The sequence below is a fragment of the Elgaria multicarinata genome, chromosome 3 (assembly GCF_023053635.1).
Source record: "Elgaria multicarinata webbii isolate HBS135686 ecotype San Diego chromosome 3, rElgMul1.1.pri, whole genome shotgun sequence".
Lineage (NCBI taxonomy): Eukaryota > Metazoa > Chordata > Lepidosauria > Squamata > Anguidae > Elgaria > Elgaria multicarinata.
Window position 1 is genome coordinate 36,808,976 of NC_086173.1, and position 23,106 is coordinate 36,832,081.

General features: G+C 45.3%; 1 protein-coding gene across 1 annotated transcript in view; it reads right to left on the reverse strand.

The window, feature by feature from the left end:
- KCNH3 (potassium voltage-gated channel subfamily H member 3) overlaps positions 1-23,106 on the reverse strand; it is a 58,048-nt gene that overhangs the window by 19,926 nt on the left and 15,016 nt on the right. Inside the window, exon 2 of the mRNA XM_063123169.1 lies at positions 2,733-2,966. Within this exon, the coding sequence (XP_062979239.1) occupies positions 2,733-2,966 (234 nt within the window). The remainder of the gene's footprint in view (positions 1-2,732; positions 2,967-23,106) is intronic.

The window sequence follows — 23,106 nt, forward strand, 5'->3', positions numbered from 1 at the left end:
TGGCCTCGAAAAACTGATCTCTCTCCTCTTCCTTTCTCCCTCCACTTCTCTTCCCTTGTGTGTCTCATCATTTTAATTTGTAAGCCTAACGGCAGGGCCTGACTCTGTCTTTTATAGAGGTGAGCTGCTTTGGGTGATAATAACTGTCTGAAAAGCCGGATAAAATTGCAATACCTAAATAAATAATAAAGACATGGATGCTGTTCCCTGCCCTACCATTCTCCATTCTCCCTTTGGAATACTAAGGAATCCAAGGAAAGGAAAGAAATCCAGTAAACCCTTCACCAAGGGATGAATGTCAAAGAAATTTGTCTCCTGTCTCTGATGCACAGGGGCCCACCCTGGATGGCTGAGAGCCTCCAGGGCTTGGTAGAACCTCATCCTTCCTCTCCATCATTCCCAGCACAGCCAGTCCCTGTAAATTGCTACACCACAATGGGGCCACCTCGACATAGGAAACATAGGAATTTGCTTTATACTGAATCAGACCTTCTATCCCATCTACCCCAGTGTGGTCGACACTGACTGGCAGCGGCTCCTTGATGTTTTTCTCAGTGTGCCCAGTGTGCTCAGTGTGCCCATCCCACTGCAACCTGGAGATGTCGGGAATTGAACCTGTGACCTTCAGCATGCAAAGCATGTGCTCTGTCACTGAGTTACAGCCTCTCCCTATACACCTTGCCCCGTTCCCAGAGACATGCCAGCAAGGAAAACAACCTTCTTTTAGGACAAGAGCTCAGTGGTAAAATCCATGCTTTGCAGGGCCACATTTTTTTTTGCCTAAGGTGGCACAGCAAATGTTCCCACCCCAACAAATCAAGGTCCGTAGTATCCAATGCCAGTCAAGCTATTTTGGCAGCTGAGGTGGAAAATCCCCAAAGTACCTCTCCCCATCCCTGGCAGTAAAAATAAAATAAATAACAAATTAAATAACTCATATTGTTCTATCCTTTCACTACACTCAAAATCTAGGATGGAAAAGATGACAGCCAGTAGACAATATAGAATAGATGGGCAAATAGTCTGAGTAGTACTACTAAGTAGTAGTGGTGGTGGTAGTAGTAGTACTTAGAGTAGACGATATAGGACAGATGGGCAAATAGTCTGAGTAGTAGTACTAAGTAGTAGTAGTGGTGGTGGTAGTACTTAGTAGTACTACTAAGAGTGGATGATATAGGATAGATGGGCAAATAGTCTGTCCCAGTTAATATAACATGGTTTCCTATATTTCAATGGCTAATAAAGCTCTTTCGATCTCTCTTCTTTTAGGGGACGTTAGATCTTGTGTCCAGCCTATCCATGCCTCATGCTCAGCTCTGCATCCAGTGAGTCCTTCCTTCCTGCAGCTACCAGGGTGCCTGGTCCTGCTTACCTCTAACAGCGCCCCTGGTCTTCCTTCAGTGCCCAGTTGCTTCTGAGTCATGTATAACCCACATGCCTGCAGTAACATTTCTATTGCATTCACACGTCACACTAAAAGCACCCTTACTGTACACTTAACAATATGACGTGTGACATAGGCGAGTCTCAGCATGCAGGGTTTAAAAGGTGGCCATTGCAAGGGGCGTGTGTGTGTGTGTGTGTGTGTGTGTGTGTGTGTGTACGTGCGTTATTAAAAAACAAAAACCTCGTGCTTTCCAATTGCTTCCTGCCTGGCAATACACATGTTTCAGCTGAGAGATTCCTGGATGCCAGCTCTAGGTTTTGGGGGGCCCTGGGGCAACTCGCCTTCTGGGGGGTGCTGAAGCGAGATGCCTTCAGTGGGCCCCTTCCTGAGTGAGTTCATCTCCTCTTTGCTTCTTCCTTAGAGGCATAATGAGGGATTAGGCTCCCTCTGGGCCCAATCTGTGCCACCGCCCAGCGGGAGAGCACATGGCAAGTGAGGAAGCTTCTCTCTCTCTCTCTCTCTCTCTCTCTCTCTCTCTCTCCCCGTTCTGTCACTGCTTGCCTGCTCAGAGAGGACAGGTTAACAGGCAGAGGCAGTAGGGAGGAGGAGCAGATGGGCCAGGAAGCCCCAGGCTTGGCCAGTGGGCCCCCTGCAGGGGTGTGGGTCTTGGGAGATGCCCAACAACGTCTACCCCTGATGCCAGGCTATATAGGAGAGATGGGAAATTAGCTACCCTTGTTGAAATTCCATCTTCTACATAACTATGAAAGGTGCAGGAGCCCTGCCCTCTTTTCCACCTGGCCACCAGCCCTGCTGTCGGTGCACCTCTTAGGACCAAGACCTGATACCTACTGGAATTTCCAGCCAGGCTTTGGCCTGGCAACTCCTCTAGGGCATCCCCTTTCACATTGGGCAGTCCTCTATTTGAAGGGCTGCCCTCTCCAAATCGAATTTAAAGAGAAAGAACCCTAAGGAGGGGCCATAAAGTTGCTCATCAGCAGCGAGCATCTGGAGGGAAGACGGAGCAGGCACACAGGACACCTGTGACAATGGTGAAATCGTATGTCTATGTGATTTATATGGATTCCTAAATTTGTAGGCCTACAAGGCAGCCTGTGCAAACGTCACACAAATGGTGTCCTCTTTTGTGCTCTTTTTCAGTGATACGTTTCCTCCTTTTTTGGGCAGTGCGTAAGTGGCCGCCCTAAATCATCCCGCCCCGTTTTAGGAAGTGTACTAGACTTCAGCCATTTACCCCACCTTACAAGGCCCATCGCACCCCTAGAAGCATGGGGTCCTTGCTACCGCAGCCCATTTGGCGGCAGGTGGGGGGACGGAGACTCACCGCTTTTCCTGTAGAGAATGAGCTCAGCCTTAAATTCCTTGCGCTCATCGAGGGCCTTGCGGATCTGAGTGCGGACGAGTTCGCTGGTGTCGGGCCCATAGAGGAAGCTGCAAGCGCAGCAACGCTGCATGACCTCAGCCCGGGAGAAGCCGGTTAGTTCACAGAAGCCGTCGGAACAGTAAACCACAGGGAAGGCCCCGCGCACCTGGGCATTGCCCAGGACAAAATTACTGTCTGCAAGAGAGAAAGAAAAGGACCTCGTTGGTGGCTGGGGAAGAGGGTCTGAGTTCAAGACCCACCGAAGCTATGTAATCGCTCATTGGCCCCTTGGGCAAGACGTTATGCCTTAGCCTTTGGGCTGGTATGTAAGTCAGTCTCCCATCTCTTGACAACCCAAACTTGTGATGACTCTCACTTAGAAGCATGAATGAAATTGTCACCACTAAGAAGCATTTGGCAAAGATCATTCACTAAGCCGTATGGTCTTCCATTTTTTTAAATTTATTTATTGCATTTATATCTTGCCTTTTTTCCTCCAAGGAACCCAAGGCAGCGTACATAATCCTCCTCCTCTTCATTTTATCCTCACAACAACAACCCCGTGAGGTGGGTTGGTCCGAGAGTCTGTGACTGGCCCAAAGTCACCCAGTGGGCTTCCATGGCTGAGCGGCGACTAGAACCCGGGTCTCCCGGCTCCCATTCTAACATGCAAGCATCTACACCACACTGGCTCTCCCAAACTGTAACCCTCCTAAATTTCCCTACCACTTCCTCCATCTCTTCATAATCTGATAAAGTGAAAAAGTCAGAACAGCCGCACAATGCCCACTGATTTGTGGGGCTAGGAGCCCTGAGGCTAGAAGCACCCTAAGTAAGCAAGCCAGGAATACTATGCATGTTTAGATAAGGAAAAAAAGTCCTACAACTCCCAGCATTCCCCAGCCAGCCATAAAGCATGGGGAAATGCTGAGAGTTATAGGACTTTTTTTTTAACTGTCTAAACATGCATAGGATTGCATCTGATACAGTTACATACGTGCCATGAGGTTAGGTGAGCAGGGATTTAGGGTAACATACAAAGGGGTATGCTTGACACATAAGCACTCAAACTACTATAAAATGATGGCTGACTGAGACCTCGGCTGGGTTCACATGACACACTAACCCATCCAGTGCGGGTTGTTGTTGAACCATGGGTTATCACGTTGTCTAAATGCAGCGTGTTTTCTGAACACAGCACTTTTTCCGTTGGGTGGGCTATCATGTCATTTGAACACAGCACGTTTTCCACAGGGTTGCACATTAACCACACAATGTGGTTTGTTAACCACCCTGAACAACCCAACAGCAAGCCATAGATTCTCAAGGTTCTCAAGAAAAATAAACTACACTGTCTGGTTAACAAGCCACCTTGAAGAAAGTCTGGGTTCAGAAAACACATTAACCCACCCTGCAGAAAAAGCGCTATGGTCAGACAACACACTAACCCATGGTGGGTAAGTGTGTTGTGTGAACCCAGCTGTAGAGAGCAGCATCAGTGGAGGAACTCTTAAGTACTATTGGAAGGGCAGGGAGAAAAGTGGAGTTGTTCCCTGGGATTTGTGTTATGAGCTGGAAACACAAATGTAAAAGCCCTGACATCAGTACAGAATAGGGAAAGAATGAAAGAATCTGACATTGGAAGGAAGAGGATACACGGGGAACCATAAATGTAGGGTGGAGATGGGATGTAAAAATGCTCCGTCATGTCCCATCCCCCAGATGCCAAGCAGGGGGGAAAAACAGCATTCCTAGTTCCTTCCCCACCGTCTTCCCAGGAGTTGGTACCATCTGGTACATCTCCAGTTTCTGGCTATTTTTACCCTGTTTGTTCCATGCAGAGTTTAGTCATCGCCTGTGGCATCTGGACTCAAACCCCCAACTTCTCACCAGTGGAGAGAGCCAGAGCCCACCCCCAGCCCTGATTCATTTGCATAGATTTGAATAGGAACAGACGCAAACTGGGAGAGGGGGACGGATGCCGGGGTGGCATTTCTCTTTCTCCTTACTATGTCTGGAAATGTGTCCTAGAGAAGTGTAGTGGTGGTAATAAGGGTTTGGCGACGAAGCTCTACTGGACCTGACAGAAGAGTGTCATCTAGTGGTTAGAGCAGGAGGGGGAAAATGGAAGAGAGGCTGGTTGTGGTGCAGTTTACATAGGGTGGCCACATGGACAGGGCTCTTGGAATTTCAGCAGGTGTCATTTGTATGAAGGCAGTTTGTATGTATGGTGAAATTCCCTCTTCATCACAACAGTTAAACTGCAAGAGCCCTGACCTCTTGACCAGATACAAAAGAGGGCAGGGCTCCTGCAGCTTTAACTGTTGTGATGAAGAGGGAATTTCACCAGGTGCTGCCTGCATACAAACGACACCTGCTGAAATGCCCTTTTCTATACAACTGTAAAAGATACAGGAGCCCTGTCCCCCTTTCCATGTGGTCGTCCTAGTTTACAAACACCGGGAAAATGTGGCAAGATCATTTTACAACCACCATCACCCCATTTATGCCTAAACCTATGGCAAACTCTTCAGTTTCTGCCCCCTGCTCCACATCATTTTTACTTAACATTTTCTAATAATCAATCTTCAAATAAGCCAGGAAGCCATAGTTCAAGGAAGGTGTGTAGCTCTAGCACGTTACTTACAAAAGTCGACAAATTACAGTCTCCAGGTAAAAGCGACAAAGTTGATTAAATTTGCTAACAGTCAAAATTGACAGAGCAAGCAAAGCCCACTAATACAGCAAGGTACATGCCCACTGAATGTTTCTAGAGGAAGGTGATTAATCACGCAGTTGTGTTGATTCAGCATTCATAAAATCAGAAGCCTCCAGGCTTTTTTCTCTGTGTCAAAGATCCAGACTGCACATTACACAGAAATCAATGGGATTCACCAATCCTTTTTATCAATGAAAAGGAGCGACCAGAGGTGAGCCATCAGGAGGAGGGGAAGGTTGGCTCACTATATATTTTCACATCCCAGGGGAAAAGAAGCTTATGAAGAACATAGGAAGCTACCTTATGCACTTATACCGAGTTCTGATCCTTGGTCTATCTAGTCCAGCATTGTTTACACTGACTGGCAGCAATAGTTCTCGAGGGTTTGAGACAGGATTCTTTCCTAGTCCTACGTGGAGATGCCAGGGATGGAAACTGGGGCCTTCTGCATGCAGAGCATGGAATCTGAGCTATGGCCCGTCCCTATTAGATGGATGGAGTTGGGTTATTAGATAGATGGAGTTGGGTTTGAAAGGAAAAACAGCTGGCTGTGGCTAATGGGAGTTGTAGTCCAACATATTTGGAGGGCACTAGCTTGGGAGAAGGCTGGTCTCTGATATAGTAGGCTAAACAGTCCAGGAAGATCAAACCTCAACAGACATGAGCCTCTCCCAGGCTCAAAGTGGAATTCACCAGAACCCTAGATGGTTTGAGGCCAGGTTACCTGAAGGAGGGTCTCCACCTGGACACTAAGGTTATCATCCAAGGCCCTCCTCCAGTTGCCCCTGTCAAATGAAGCAAAGCAGATGGCTACAAGAGAGAAGGCCTTTTCAGTGTTGGCACCTTGTCTGTGAATTCCCCTTCTGCAGAGGCTTGCCTGGTGCCTTCATTATGGTCTTTTCATCACCAGGCTAAGACCGTTTTATCCCCCCAGGCATATCAATAACTGTTTAGTGCTTTTAGATCAATGCACTTTTATTGCTGCTGGGGTGTGTGTGTGTGTAGTTTTTACTCTTTGCTGCTGATTTTACCTTGGCTTTATTATGTGTGCTGTTGTTTATTGTTTTATTGTTTGCCTTTTATGTTTTTTATGCATTGTACATTGTCAATAACCCATCGGGTTACTGTGCGGTTTAAAAGTACAATAGATAGTTCCAAAGGGCTATATGATGTGTGACACTGCCTTTAAAGACATCCCCACACCCACACTCGAGGCAAAGGTCTTTCATTTTGCAATGCCAGGATTTCTCTCTAAAGCTCCTTGCTCCAACCTACTCCCTCCTATGGGCTCTCTTTCTCCTATAGGAGAACAGTTCCATTGTTGTCGTCGTCACAGCTGTTGTTTGAATCTGTCGAAAACTGGGCTCTTTCTACCCCTTCTTGACTCTACACCAAAGGGAGGGCTGGTTCCTGAGCCTGTAGGGAAGACATGCTCTGAAACCTCCAAGGAGATGGTGTGTGGGCACCAAGGCAATGAACCACCAGGGAGAAAATACAGCCATCATGTAACTAGCAGTGACACAGTGCTGTTTCCAGGAATACACATGTGGAGCTGAAGAGGGTAGGATCTCCTGCGGGAATGAGCTGCAGGAAGAAGAAGAAGAAGACGACGACTACAGTGCATCTGCTCTACAGACCTAAGCCAGTTATCCCCTGTCCTCAGGGAACTCTGGGAACTGTAGTTCTGTGAGGGGCATGTCTGTTAAGGATCTCTAATCAGGAATTCTCAGCATCCTCACCAAATTACAATCCCCAGGATTCCTGGACGGAGGGGGGAGGAAATAGTCCTGATTGTTAAACTTGTATAGGTTTTTGTAGTATAGATATCCCCCAAGAGTGATTCTCCTTTAGTGACCGCATTCCCACTGCTTCAGGCGGCTTATAGATTAAGTGGCTGTTCCTGGTTTGGAAACCGTTCCAGTTGGAATATCCAAATTCAAAACGCCAAGCCTGTTCCCACAAAATGTCACCACTTTAGCATCCTCTTTACCACTGGAACAGACAGACTAGTGCAATTGATATGGAACATGCTAAACCAGAATATAGAATCCTGATATCTGAATGGCTGGAAAGGACAAAACAAGAACCAGTAGGAAACAAGCTGGATCCTTTTCAACAACATTATTACATCAGCAGATACTTCTCTGTGGTGCAAACTCAGCCAGACACTCACCTGCGGCAGAGCCTTTGGTATTTCAAAGGCAATATTTGAAACACAATATCCATATCTGAATTCAGAGGGAGCCAATAAGAATCAGGAATTTTGTATTTTTTAAAATCTATTGCATTAAACCTTTGGTCCATGTATTGTCCTGTCTCTAACAATGGACAATGCTGAATGCTTTATAAAACTGCACCGAGTACTAATAGAGAAGTCAGGGCTGGATGAATTTGTTTACTAATTGAGGAGCCCAGGCAGTTAGAATGATATATAGACTCTGGTTTCAATATCTAAAGGTTCATTAATGTATTTCTCCTGACTTATTTACAGATTTATATCTTGCCTCTTTGGATTTTTTCCCCACAAGATGATTTACAGATGATTGCCATAAAACCAATGGAATACACAAAGCAATTTAAAACCAACAAAAACATCAGAGCTTAAAATGGAAGAGTCCAATAGAAAACATCCACTTGATCTTTGTACCAGTTTCATTGGACTAGCTTTATGTCATATTTCTGGCAACACAGAGCCTTTCTACATGATCCCTCAAGGCAAATCTTAAGTCCACTTCTAGAATCCAACCACATTTACAATTCATAGTCCACGCATAAGTCTTTGGAGAGGTCTTTGCCCTTTCATACCTCATGTGCTTGCCCCAGAAAACCAGTGGGCAGCCAAGGCAGCTGCTAGCAGACACGATTGCTAGGTAAAGTGTGTCACAGTCATGAGAAGGTGTCTTGTGCTTCACACCACAGGGTCTGGTTCTGTTGTTTCCTTTCATCCACTCATTTTCCATCACCTACATTTGGTTTTAGAATTAGGAATACCTGAGCTCTTGATTCCTATCATTATACAACTGTCCCATTCCTTCGTATGGTTGACCCTCACTACTTCCACAGGCTTAGGCAATTGTAGAATGTATGCTAGAATGCCCTTAAGAAAACAACTCTTTTTTTCGCCTCGAGACAGACAGATTATTTTTAAATGAGGATACCATCAGGTACAGAAAATCCCTCAAAAGAGAGACCAGGGCCTAATCTACACCAAGCAGGATATTGCACTACGAAAGTGGTATAAAAGCGGTATATTTTTTGTGAACCGCCCAGAGAGCTTCGGCTATTGGTCGGTATAAAAATGTAATAAATAAATAAATAAATAAATAAATAAAATAAAAGCGGTATATAAAAGGCAGGAGCCACACCAAGCAGGATATAGCACTATGAAAACGGTATATGGTATGTGTTACTGGGCCCCAACAGTTGTCAGTGCACTTTAATACTGCTATAAAGCAGTAGTGTGGTTCCTGCCTTTTATATCCCCCTTTCATACCACTTCCAAAGTGCAATATCCTGCTTGGTGTAGATTAGGCCCAGATCTCAATCAAAATAGACCCAAAGAATGGAAATTCAAACAACGGGCTTGATCTGGGGCTTAATTTGAACTGGAATTTGCCAGTACTACTCTCTAAAGACAGCAGTGGGCAGACCACTTTCAACCTCACATACTCTCCAACGAGGTCTTGTGACTCCAGCCTGATTGTTTTGTATCCTGCCCTTCGTCTAAGGCAAGAATGGGGAATCCGGGGCCCTCCAGATGCTGTTGGATTGCAACCCCTATCAGCCCCAGCCAGCATAGCCAATGGTCAGGGAGTTGTAGTCCAATGACATCTAGAGGACCCAGCTTCCCCAACTCTACTCAAAGGCGCTCAGAATGGGCCTTTTCAGATGACATGCTAAGCCATACTTAGGTCGCTAACCCTTTTGCAGCAAACGGTTAGCGAGCACAGAATGGTTCACACGACACGCTAAATCATGGTTCACATGACACTCTAGGCCATAATATTTAGCTCAAAATGCTTAACCATTGTGGCTTAGCAGGCTGTCTGAAGAGGGTCAATGATTTACATTGGGCCAAAAGCCATCAAATCCCAACACCAACCCTGCAATGAGGCTGACTAAAAAACAGTGGCTCATTCGGGGCTACTCAGCAGCTTTATAGATGTGCATTTGAACCCGAGCTTCTATCCACTGCACACCATGCTTGCATTAACTACTAGAAGCACAGAAATATATCTAGTGCTTCATTTCCATCATGGTCGGTTCACCGATGCTCCCCGGCCATGTATTAGCTTGTAGGGTTGCCGTTTTCCTTGGCACACACAGGCTGGCTGGAGGTCACCGCCCCACTGAGCCTATCCGGAATGCATTTGCCTCTCTCTCATGAACCACCTGCAATTAGAGGACAGGGATTGGGACATCCAAGATGGGACATCCAAGTACTCTCCTTTCTATATGTAAATTCACGACTGCCCAACAGGCTCCTGGGCAAGACACACCTGCTCCCAGGTAAAGACCTGAGGGACCCACTCTTTTCTTTAATCCTGACTGACAGTTGTCTGGCGCACGCAGCAAAAGTTTGTTCAGAATACCTCAAAAGACAGCGCACTGTATTCCACGGGCCTGGCAATTCAGCAGAAGGTATTATTTCACTATCTCTGTGTTTCTGCTGCTGTTAAAGCGCCTCCACGTTGAAATTAAGCTCAAAAAGGACCCACTCGAAACTTGCTTATTCCTACAGTTTGCACTTTGCAGTCTCTACTTCAGAATGGCAGCCCCACCAGGGGGCAATCTCAAGAGGAGATTTCCCATTAGTTCATCATCAGGTACAGATGTCATCCAGCACATTCAAGGTAAAGCACACACACCTTTTTTAAAAAATCAGCTATAGGGAGAGCAAGAAAAAGCAGCCAGCCAAAAATAGCCCGTTTGAGGCCCTGCAAGTTCAGCAATTTTGCAACTCACAAAAATGTTCTGGGCATTTGGAAGCTGTCACAGAAATCTGACTCCTGCACGAAGCTTTGACAGTTTGCGCAGAATTCCTGCTGGATCCACTCTTTTTGTCAGATAACATAGCCACAGAAGTCAAGCACTCTCTACGGGAACGACAAACACAGTCCTCCTCATCTCTGGCCCTGGGGACTCCTGCTTTGCATGCACTGGCCCGGGTCAACGCATGCAAAAGAAAACAAAGGCTGAATTGTGGCCACAACTATGCAAAGCAGTCATTTACCTTGAATACTTCTCTTTGCATTCTTTTTCTCACTCAGCACATAGTTTTATAGTGTGACACCAGACAGATTTTTAAAAGGGTAGAGAGACTCTTTAGCAAACTGTTATATATCTTGGGTTGGATCCAGATTTATGCTGGATCAATTGGTGCAAATGGACTTTCCTGCCCCATTCTTGCCAGGGCAACCTCTCCAGCCCCCCTCCAACCAAATGCTACACAGAGAGTCAGGAGACCCTTCTAAATAGGATGAGCAGCCCAGCCCAGCCCAGCCCTTCCTTGCTTGCTTTGAATCAGAGCAGCACTGGGTAGAAAAAGGGCATTCCTTCCTTCCGCTGCAACAGTTCAATGTTAACTTTGCAAAAGATTGCCCTAGGCAGCTACCTATAATTGCCTACATGCTTACGGCTGCAACAGTAATCACAGCACCAGATGAGAAAATTCTCTAAATAGATGTCCGTTCTTCCCAAACCAAATATGGCTAGATCTCAATACCCAGCAGAATGGATCCTTGGCACAAAAGGGTGCAACACCAAAGACACAGGTTGCTTCAGCACACACATAGCCAGGGGTTACAAGTGCCTAAACACAACCACACACACCCACCCCAGACATTCAGTGACAAGGCAAGCCCAAATCCTCTGCCAAAACAAAAGCTGTATTCTGCAACCTGTGTGAAATATACTGATTAAAGGCTTCCGCACAACTGCTTGGATTTGCTTGATTGCAAGAACTGCTTGTTCCCCTTCTGATAGCCAGGGGAAGGAGGCCAGGACCATCAAAGCTCCACCTCCTAACCAATGGAAATTCAGCTCCGGCTCCCCTCCTGCATCAGAGGTTTCAACAGGTATTAACCACATGCTTTTCAAAACTTTCCTTCACTGCCATAAGAGCTGAGAAATAAACAAAGAAAGAAAGAAAGAAAGAAAGAAAGAAAGAAAGAAATTCCTGGGAAATTTCTGCGCCAAATACTATTGTGCATTCTTTCTGTGCTTGCACTAGATTACGAAATGCTCACAGCTCTTACACAGAAACGGCGTCAACCTAAGGGATGAGTCTCTTATTAAGGTGAAATGAGGTCTCTCTCCCTCTCCACCACAGAATTAACTAGCCTTGATAGCAGCAGTCCTGCTGCAGCTGCACTTTTCAAGGCCTCTCTTTCTCCCCCCCTCTTTTTCCGGGCATGCATGCTGATTGCAGGACAGGCTCCTCTGCAAACAACCCCCACCCACCCCCACCCCAGCAAAGAAGCCTTGCTTTACGGAACACCCTGCTAAGGCAGGCTTGAGGGCCCTCCTCCCCACTGCTCTGTTGTACATCATTTGGAGCCACGATGCAGCTCTTTGAAATTAAAAAGCAATTAAGACCCGGGGGGGGGGGGTTGCAGTGGCAGGCAGGAGCCCCCGCATTCTCTTGCCTGTTTAAACTGCACTCCCCAGCTCCTCACTACCCTCTAATTATACGCAGGGTGACAGCAGCTTTCAGGCTCTGCGTGCATCCGTTAGATCTGCTTGAGTTGGTGCCGACGAGAGAGCTGAGTCTTGCTCTGTAATTTGCCTGCTGTTGTTACTCACTATTAGCAATGGGTTTTTTTAAAGGTATTTATAGAGCAGCTGATTGCTGGGATCCTCACGGAGTCATCTGGTTCAGCACAGAGGGTAAGGGAGCAAAGGGGTGAGGGTGCAAGCCAAACACTGGCCACGGGCCCATCTGCGGTGGCCTGCTTGCCATGGGCTTGACAATCCTTTGTTGCAGTCCCAGGCAGAGCAGGCCACAAACAACAACAAACAAATGCAATAATAAAATAAATACTGACACCCCCACCCCCCCGCCAGACACTCTTTGCCCTGCCAGAACTGACAGATACCCATCACAAATTGCTGTACTACAAGGGCTCTGATCTGTTTGCTACAGTATGCTTAGCATCATAAGAACCTAAGAGCATAGGAAGAGCCCTGTTGGATCAGGCCAAGGGTCCCTCTAGTGCAGCCTTCCTCAACCTGGGGCACTCCAGATGTGTTGGACTACAACTCCCAGAATGCCCCAGCCAGCTGGCTGGGGCATTCTGGGAGATGCAGTCCAACACATCTGGAGCGCCCCAGGTTGAGGAAGGCTGCTCTAGTGCAGCGCTCTGTTCACACAGCGGTCAACCAGCTGTCAACCGGGAACCACAAGCAGGACAAGAGTGTAACAGCACCTTCCCACCCATGTTCCCCAGCAACTGGTACACATAGGCTTACCACCTCTGAGAGCGGAGGTAGCACATAATGCAGAACGTAGCACCCTTGGAAGGAAAAGGCAGCGCTTTCCTTCTGCACAGGAGCCACGCACCCACAAGGCTATATACACCCCTCCAGGGGGATGCATGTGCAAGGAAGGGGGGGGGGAGAAACTGCACTGACTCCCCTCCCAAATATAGGAAACTTGTTCCCAGCACAGGTGGCACAGCTATTGTTGCAACTCACGGCTGGAGCTATTTATACCCCAGGACACCGTGTGCTCCTGCTGATTGCTATGTCCTTTCGCCTACTCAGGGAAAGTAGTCTGTCGGAAAGTGCAGCTCAGGGGAGCAGTTGCTATTGGTGGGTTGGGGTGTGGGTGTGCAAGAGGTGAATGCACATGCTGTAGCACTAGGGTGTATGGAGTTTGGCAGAGGAAGGGAAGGAGACATTGCCCTTGGCACTGGCAGGAAAATATGGGGAGATTTAAGAGTTGCTAGGAAGGGGCAATGCATTGCATATGCATGCACGGGTGAGTGTGTGTGTGTGTGTGTGCACATGTATGTGCTTAAAATGATGTGTGAGCACAGCTTCATTTGGACACCAAAGTTTCAACACTGGACGTTGTTTTCCATGCCAACACTGAGCCTTGACACATGCTGTTATTGGCCTGGGGGCATCCCGTTGGATGGTACCCTGTGTCCAAAGCACTGGGTTGGATGTGATTCAATGCCCTCCCAGAGATCTCACTCTCCTGGATGTGCAGGCGCATGGTTTTGGATGGGCCAAAGCTTACTGCGAGGTGCACAGCCCCGTTTCGACATGGCAGGAGGGATGCAGCTCTGCCATTTTAGACCCTGAAATTAATGGGCTTATGAGGGAGGATCCCCTTTAAATGGGCATGTGTATGATTTTAGTTCCGACGCACACAAACTGTTTTCTTTCCCCTTCCAATCACCATCCCATGCTTGAAAAGGGAATCTGCATTCCTGATATGTTACAACAACTACAAACCATTATTATTATTATTATTATTATTATTATTATTAAAAGCACAACGCCCTCCGAGCGCATGCGATTTCACATTTTAAACTCACTTAACTCTATCATGACTACAGGTATCAAATGGAGTTTGCTTCAGCTTCCCTGATGCCCTTATCAGCTGCTGCGCTCTGGGCAATTGCTTGGGAGCCCCTGGGCTTTGCCCCCCAAGTTCAGTCCTAGCAACACCCCTGGCCAAAATGAAGCATGAGGTTAGAATACAATCCATCGCATGCAGCAGACTATCCTGGAGGTGTGGGCGCATGATTTGGAGCTGTCCGAAGCTTATTGTGGGGGGGGGGGGGTGTGGCACACTACCGGCTCCTTATTCTTTTATAAATGTGTTGGGTATTATTGGCACGGGAGTGTGACGCTTGACAGGGTCCTGTGCCCAAATGAAACATTGTGATTCAATGCCATCTTATAAGGAACACTGTTCTGTACATTTGAGTGCATGGTTTGGAGTGGCCCAAAGCTTACTGTGGGGATGCACAGCCCCAGTTCCTTATTCATTTCAATGTATTTTGGCTCTTGTTGGCATGGGGGCATCTGCTTGACAGTGCCTAGTGCCCTTAAGAAAGTGTTGGGCTGTACTTAATTCAATATTATCTGGTAGAGGATATTCTCCTGCAGTTAGGCAGGCTTAATGTGGGGTGACCCAAAGCATATTCTTCCTTATTCTTCTCTACATATTTTGGCTACTATTGGCATGGACATCCCTGCCCCCCCTTGAAAGTGCCTGGCACTTTAAGTGTGTGCAGATTGAGCTCTGTTTCAAACTTTTGTGCAAATACGGAACTACCGGCAGCATCATTTTTCAAGGCACTGCTATTCCAAGATAATTTTCCCGCAGTTGTATTTTGGATCTTGAGTACCCTCAGTCACAGCACTTGAGACCTATAGTATTGCCTATCTATATTCAAATACTTAAAAGGTATTTTAAGTACCTTTTAAGTACCTTAAGTACCTTTTAAGTACCTGAAGATAGGTATTTTAATACCTTTTAAGTACCTTAAGTACCTTTTAAGTACCTGAAGATAGGTATTTTAATACCTATCTTCAAATACTTAAAAGGTTGTCACACAGAGGAGGGCCAGGATCTCTTCTCGATCCTCCCAGAGTGCAGGACACGGAATAACGGGCTCAAGTTAAAGGAAGCCAGATTCCGGCTGGACATCAGGAAAAACTTCATGACTGTTAGAGCAGTGCGACGGTGGGATCAGTTACCTAGGGAGGTTGTGGGCTCTCCCACACTAGAGGCCTTCAAGAGGCAGCTGGACAACCATCTGTCAGGGATGCTTTAGAGTGGATTCCTGCATTGAGCAGGGGGTTGGACTAGATGGCCTTGTAGACCCCTTCCAACTCTGCTATTCTATGATTCTATGATTCTTGCCAATCCCTGTGACTGCCAATTAAAATGCTATTTTGTTTGAAGATGTGTGACTTTTTTGCAGGTTGGGAAATCTTATGAATCAGTAACATGTGGGTCATGCCTCATTACAATCATTATATTTGGAACTTCAGGACAAGTCTCTTTGTTTTAGTTTATTAGCATTACAATCTGATACGTCTCCTCAAAAGTAAGCCTCGCTGAGTTTAATAGGGCTTATGTTTGAGTAAGGCGGGCATAGGATTGCAGTCAAAGAGTATTATGTGTGTTTTGAAATTATAGATGAATGGAATAGATATTTTATACAAATCTGTTGGCAAACTGGACCAACATGTTACAAATTCATATAGTACGTTGAGCTCTTGAATGCAATCACTGGACTGCCCCTAACATTTGTAATCACAACGCCTTTTAGGTTAAACGGCAACAGTTTGTTTTAGCATCAGCAGTGTTCTAGGTGCTGTACAGAAAATGAATATATAAAAAAAACTAGTCAGAATAAATGCTGCATCCTCTCGCAGTAGATGATATTTTGTGGCTACACTATCCACACTTTGAAAATAATTTCTTAAACTGAGAGTCATATATAGATTGCTTGCCACAATATCAATAATTAAGAAACCCATTCATAGTGGAGAACTCTTAAATACATCTTAATTAAAGTCCAGATTGCTTGAGACTAGAGAACAAGTCATTCTGGGTTACAATAGCTTGTGCTTACTCATTCCTCCTGCCCTCATTGTGTAGATAGGACACACACTAGGTCAGAAGTAACACCTGCCAAGAAATTTACTGGAACAAAGAAAATATTGAAAGTTAACCTTTGTTTCACAATGTGGTAGCTTTTCTTTATTAAAGTTTAAGTTGCCACACAATGAAGAGAAACAAGGCTTTTCCCTCAGTATCCTCATAGGTGGGTGGGTTGGTGGGTGGGTGTGTTTATAGGGAAGAAGAGATTTTATGAAAACCTCCCATCTGCAGATGCAAATGCCCGGGGGCAGGAGGGAGGGAATTACATCATGTGTGTGATGTAAGGAGCAGCTCTATGCAGTGCTGTTCCACTCCTTGCTTGCATGTAAAGGGAAGTGGGTTTTCCAATGCCCAAATAAGGCTATAGCCAAATCTGATTGACTGTGTGACATGACACAATTGTGTCACTTACATGATCCCTAACTTGCTGGGATCAGTTCAGGATGAATCCCGTTTATAAAACAAAAACGGTACCTAAGGAACAGATCAGAGGAACCGGCAGCTGCAAACTGGTGATGAACAACATGTGAGAAACTAAGTAAGGGGGTGGGTGATTAAATGTTTGTTCTCTCCACCTCCATATCTCCATTTGCCCTAAAACTTTCATGGGCAAAAATCTATTCATCTATTGAAATTTTAGGAATATGTAAACACGTTGTTCATTTAAAGCCAGAAGATGAATATTTTTTAGAAACATTGTTCGTCACATTTGCAAATATGAAACTACAATTGAGATGTTTTACCTAAACAGTATTTATCTGCCAATTCTATGCTTGAGAATTTGAGTGAGATTTTTATACGCCCCAATTCATTTCCTCTCTAAACACTACAGCCTCAAGTCTCAGTTCCCATGAAGATGCACAGGAAGGCAGGTGATCTCTAAAGGTCTTATTCAAACGATGGCTTCCTATACTGCTGGCTCAAAATTGCAGTTTATCAGTAAAAGTGTGGGAACTATCCCAAGGATATATCTTGGAACATCCAGCCTACACCAAGTGATGCAATCCATGTGGACTAACCTGAACCAACATGTGCAAACACATTTGAGTTCTGTGGAGTGAAATGCTGAAACAATGCTTTTAACCCCCATCGTAAGAACCCATCTGGATGATCCTTAAAGTTTGGATGGTGAACCAATCAAAACTTTAGTTGATTAATCATCTGGCGTTTAAGAGATTTAATTGATGGCATATATATATATATATATATATATATATATATATATATATTTCATATTGCCGAAGCCTCAACATCGGTGCCATTTTTCACATGACAAGGGAAGTGTTGGAAGAAAAGGGCATCTTTAACATTCTCTTTTTTACAAACAGGTTGTAACTAAAATAGCCCCAAAATCACACAAATCTGCCCTTAACTTTCAGCCACACCAATTAACATTTTTATCACATACTAAAACTTACTTCTACCAATTAATCAAATGAACCTTTAGTTGATTAATCTACTGCTTAAGGTGATTTAAGATTGCGCCCCTAGTAATAATGTCTTATACCAGGGCGTTAAACCATTTTTGGCCCAAGGGCTGACTTCAATCTCGGAGAAGCTCTCAGGGACTGCATTCCATTGGTGGGCAAAGGAGGCAAGGCTGAAGGCAAAGTGGGGGGGCGGGCCCCAAAGGACCCCACAAAATAGTAGCATACTTCAGCGTAAAACTTTTACTGCCAGTAATTCAATCTTATGAAAAACATTTCAACCTTTTAGAATGGGAGGAAAACTGTGCAAAAGTGGGGGAACTACTAAGTGATCAATAACTGGGTGAAAGTGGGTCATTGTGGGGAATCCTGGAGGACTGAATTGAGATCCAGGTCTTGAGATTCTCCATCTCTCCCTTAGAACTCGCTAAGCCCAGGTGTTTATGTACCATACTTCTTTATTGCGATCCATAGATCCATGAAAAAACAAGAATCAAACATGAAATCATACAGTTAGAGCTATTATCAACTTTCGTCTAATACACAGAGAGCTCTAATCCTGGCCGCCACTGTAGAGGTGCTTATGTCAACTCTCACTAAACTACAACGACACTGCTGAAGAGCCAGTGAAAGACTCTGTGCTGGGATGAATTTGTATACTTATGACCTAGAAGACATGGATCTGGGATGCTGCTTACATTGATCTCATATACTTAGTAGCTTTTGAAATAAGCAGATTCCTGCTTGCTAAGCAATATTGATTATACGTGACAGTTTCATCTGGAGACTTTTTCCGCTGCTGTGCAAGGGAAGCTACACATAGATCCAATATGCTTGCATCTCTTCCTCTCCATAGTATGGTTGTTCTTCTCTCCCCCACCCTTTACCTCTGGTCCTGGGAAAATGTTCCTTGGCACATATGTCACTTTTAATGTGGTTTCTTCCACATTTAGAAGTAGTTCTCTGGTTTCTTGAGAGATCATGGACCGTACGCAACGCCATCTGCTTCATTGGTCCAGAGCCTTTGTGTTCCCTGCAGGCTGACATGGGCTTCCTCCGTTTCCTCACCTCTGCTCTTTCCCTTGCCTCTTTTTTACCCATGTTTACTATCCACGGCTTTGTTTCTGGAGCGCCCAGTCTCCATTCCAGGGACCTTTTCTTTCCCTCCCAAGCAGTTGTTGGTCCCTCTCTTAGGAGCAAATTCACCCTTTCCACCCCACCCCACCCAGCATCCAGTACCCTTGTCTATAGTTTTTTGTGGCTGCTGGAGCGGAGCCATTGAGCCAGAATTTAGGGAAGGTTCACAGCTTATCTTGGAAGACATTGGCAGTTGCCTGGAGATAAACCACGTTCTATTACATCTGTGGGAGACATTGGTTTAAAATGAACTGGAGACCTGCACCCAAAGAATCGGTTGCCAATGTGTGAGCTTCCGTATTCCTCACTTCTGCAGCTTCTGGCTGCAAGCATCTCACCTCGCTACCTACTCTCTTCTTCTTTCCTACTCCTCTTGGTTTTCTTTCTCTTTTCTCATTCCTGCGGGTCGCTATTTGCCAGATTGGCCTGCATATGTTAAACACAACCTAATGAACACGACTTGGGAATGATCATGGGAGCTCTAACCTAACTAACTGCTAATCCTGTAAAGAATAGACAAGAAGATGTCATTTGAGTTCAAGAGTAAAAAGAAAAGCCAAAGGTAAAGGTAGAACCAGGCAATCTTCAAAACGGAATATTTACAAAAGTTTATTAAATAAACTTTTGTAAATATTCCGTTTTGAAGATTGCCTGGTTCTACCTTTGCCTTTGGCTTTTTACTCTTGAACTCAAACGACATCTGTAAATAAACTTTTGTAAATATTCCGTTTTGAAGATTGCCTGGTTCTACCTTTGCCTTTGCCTTTTCTTTTTACTCCCCCACAGGGTTTTCCTTGCTTTTGCATTTGAGTTCAAGGCCTGGTGCCTGGGATTGCAGGGATGAAACTGTCCATGGTGCTGAATGCATTTGTTCCCTTAAACAATTACTGTTTCAATTTGAAGATTGATTTGGGGAAAGAGGCCTTTGCTAAAGCTCTTCGTCGCATTCTTTGAAAGCATGCCTTCCTTTGCAAAGGTCCCATTTCTTTAAAACAACATTTTACCAGTGTGCTCTCTTAACAGCGAAGGTGAACTCAGCTAAATGGGCTATGAGCTTTCTAGTCAAATGATTGCTAACAGAATCAGCATTGCTGTGTCTAAAAACTATACCTAAGGAGGAACATAAGGACAGCCTTGCTGGACCAAAAGTCCATGTAGTCCAGCATCTTCCTCCACACAGTGGCCATCCTGATGCCTCCACAAGCAAGACATGGAGGCAATAATAGTCCTCCTCCATCAATTGTTCCACAGCAACTGGTACTTGGAAGTACACTGCCTCTGAACATGGATGTTCCATTTAGCTTTCATGGTTCTATGAGTCTGTCTAACTCCTACCCCCTTTTTTAAAGCTATCTAAGCTTGTGCCCATCACCATACTTGTAACATGACGTTTTCTGCTAAGTGTATTATAAGAGAGCTTTGACTATTGGGTGGTATAAAGATGTAATAAATAAAATAAAATAAATAAATAAGGACATAAGAAGAGCCCTGCTGGATCAGAGAACAAGAAGCCTGCAGAGATTCTGGCTGGTTTTGCCAGCAGTCACAGGATTCACCTTGGCGACTATATGTTTCGGAGATCTCTGCAGGCAACCCTACTTATTAAAGCTGACCCCTGAGGAAGGCCCACATTCAGGGCTGAAACGCGCAGGGCTAATTCTTGGAATAAAACCACATATATTTCTTCAACATCCTGAGACTTCATCTCTCTATTCCATTGGATAATTTTGGATGTTCTCCAAGTTCATTTTACTTCCTCCTCCCTCATCTTCCCCTTGGGACTCAGCTAGCACATTGAAGCACCAGCTGAGTCCGCTTCACCCACTGCTTGCTGTCCCAGTCAGGACAGTGAGTGCAGGAAAAGCCACTCTCCAACTCAGCTGGTGCCTTGAGGAACTAACTAAGTCTGCTTTACTCCTCCCTCACCTTCCAAGATCGGGAAAAGGGGGTGGAGATGGCTTGGGACTCAGCCAGGGCCTTATGGCGCTGTTCCTTAAGGTGCTGGGTCAGTACACTGAACTCCTCAGTGAATGGCTCCTTGGGCACTGGCAGCATCTCTGTGTGTATGTGTGTGAGACTGTGTGTACCATTTCAGGCCATGGGTTCTGACGATTCTCTGTGATGTAGCTTGGGGAGCAGGAAACTGCTATCAATCAGTTCTTGAGCAGGGACCAGGTTAGGTTTCTTAGGAAGGAAAACAAAAAGAGATCAGTACCATGGACAGCTCTGAGTGGGCCTGGAAGTTAGAGTTGTCCATGCATTGCTACAGCAAGGAGCGGAGGAAGACTGAGACTTAAATAGAAATGCAGAGGCCTTTAGGTGGGTTGGTCCCACCTCCATATTGACTGAGGCTTGGTCTCTAAAAAGGGCCTGGCCTCTTTCAGCAATCTCAGACTGTGACAATGTGGGAGTTGTTGGGGTATGCTAGTGTCTTCTTGGCCTGAGTCCTCAGAGTCTGAGGGCAGTAATGCAACCTCCTCTGGAGGCAGGAGAGCTAATGCTTGGGGTCTTTCTGGTGGACTGGGTCATGGGGAAGTGAAGCCTGAAGATGCCTTTCTATGGCCAAGTTATCTTGTTGAACCATTAACTCTGGAGCCTCTTTGAAGGACAAAGGAATTGCGATCCTCTGAAGATGAGCGGTCAGAGTCCTGGTCCATGACACTCTGTGTGTGTGGGGAGGGATGTCTGTAGGAGTGTGTGTCAACATTGGGGGGAAGCATACTGGGGTCCATGTGAGTAGTAGCCCCACCCACTGCTGGCCTGCAGCCCCCAGCACACTTGTCTGGAGCTAATTCAGCCCTTGGGCCAATATAAGTTCCCCACCCCTGGTGTGCGTGCATGAGTAGAAAGACATTTCCATTTGTGAACAAGAGGTCCCCGTTCTTCAGGGACTCCCCTTCACTACTACAAGATTAGTGATGGCCACTGATTTGGATGGCTTTAAAAGGGGGTTGGATAAATTGCTGGAAGAGAAGGCTATCGATGGCTACTAGTCCTGATGGCTATGTGCTACCTCTGCTATCAGAGGTAGTATGCCTATATATGCCAGTTACTGGGGAACATAGGCAGGAGGGTGCTGTTGCACTCATGTCCTGCTTGTGGGTTCCTGGTTGACAGCTAGTTAGCCACTGTGTGAACAGAGTGCTGGACTAGATGGACCCTTGGCCTGATCCAGCAGGGCTCTTCTTGTATTCTTATAAGAGTAATAACAAACAACTTAAAATGATTTGATATACATTGAACAAAATACAACAACACTCTTCTTATTAGCCTCACTCATTTTAATAGGACTTTCATGAAAATTAAGCAAATTCAGTATTGATATTGCTATTCCATAATATTTATTCAGGCTGCATCCTAGACACACTTACCTGGCAATAAGTCCCATGGAGCTCCATGGGAGTTACCTTCCAGTAGCCATGCACAGGATGACACTATTAGTTATATTTGTCTTCCTTTATGTGCTAGTCTCTGACTAAACGGTCCTCAAAACAGCTAACCATCATTGAAGTAAATATATCAGTAGCAACTGAAGCATCGATTAAAACCACCAACAATAAGAGAACAAAAGCAATTAGCTCTCCGCCCCTGCTGTAGAAATATATTCTGCATACATTTGGATCTAAAGTTCTACACACAAATCACGCAATGCTACAAGTGCATGCATACACCCACACTGTGACTTTGCTGGGGATATTTATACTTAACACACAGAGAGAGAGAGAGAGAGAGAGAGAGAGAGAGAGAGAGAGAGAGAGTTTCTCTAACTGCTGTGGTAAGAATACATCAAATTAGCCAGTATGTGAACTGCCCGAGTGTTGTAAGTGTCGCTCAGCAGCAAGTAGCTGATCTGCTCTGATGTCACAGTGGGTTTTGGCACAGCCTTTCTGGAGCCCTTTGGTTTAGCTGCTCTGATATTACTGAAAGGTCGGAGTTAGGCAGTGATGTGGTTTGGGACTTGGGAGAACTCCAAAATGGAACGTTACAGTCCCAGAACAAATTTTATTGACGATTTGTTAGTTCTGTTTATTAAACGCTTCATAAAAATAAATCCTCTAGGCATTGTACAAAACATAATTAGGAATATGTACAAAACATTGCACAAAACATAACAGCAATTCCATAAAAATCACAAGAAATCATTGTAATCCAGCACAGCATAAAAACACAGATAAACACAAGTTGACATGGCAGAATAAAACACATACAGGCTGCAAAAACTCAAATAACCAGTAGATACGGGCGCTAAAAGCAAAGTACAGGAACTAAAACAGGGGTGGGCAACACTCAGCCCACAAGCAACATGCAGCCCCCACCGCACCCCAACATTTTAGATTCAAACACACACGCACACACAAAGATGGCAATCCATGGAGTACTAAAATTGACAATTTTTAAATTGTTTGCAAGACACATTTGTCC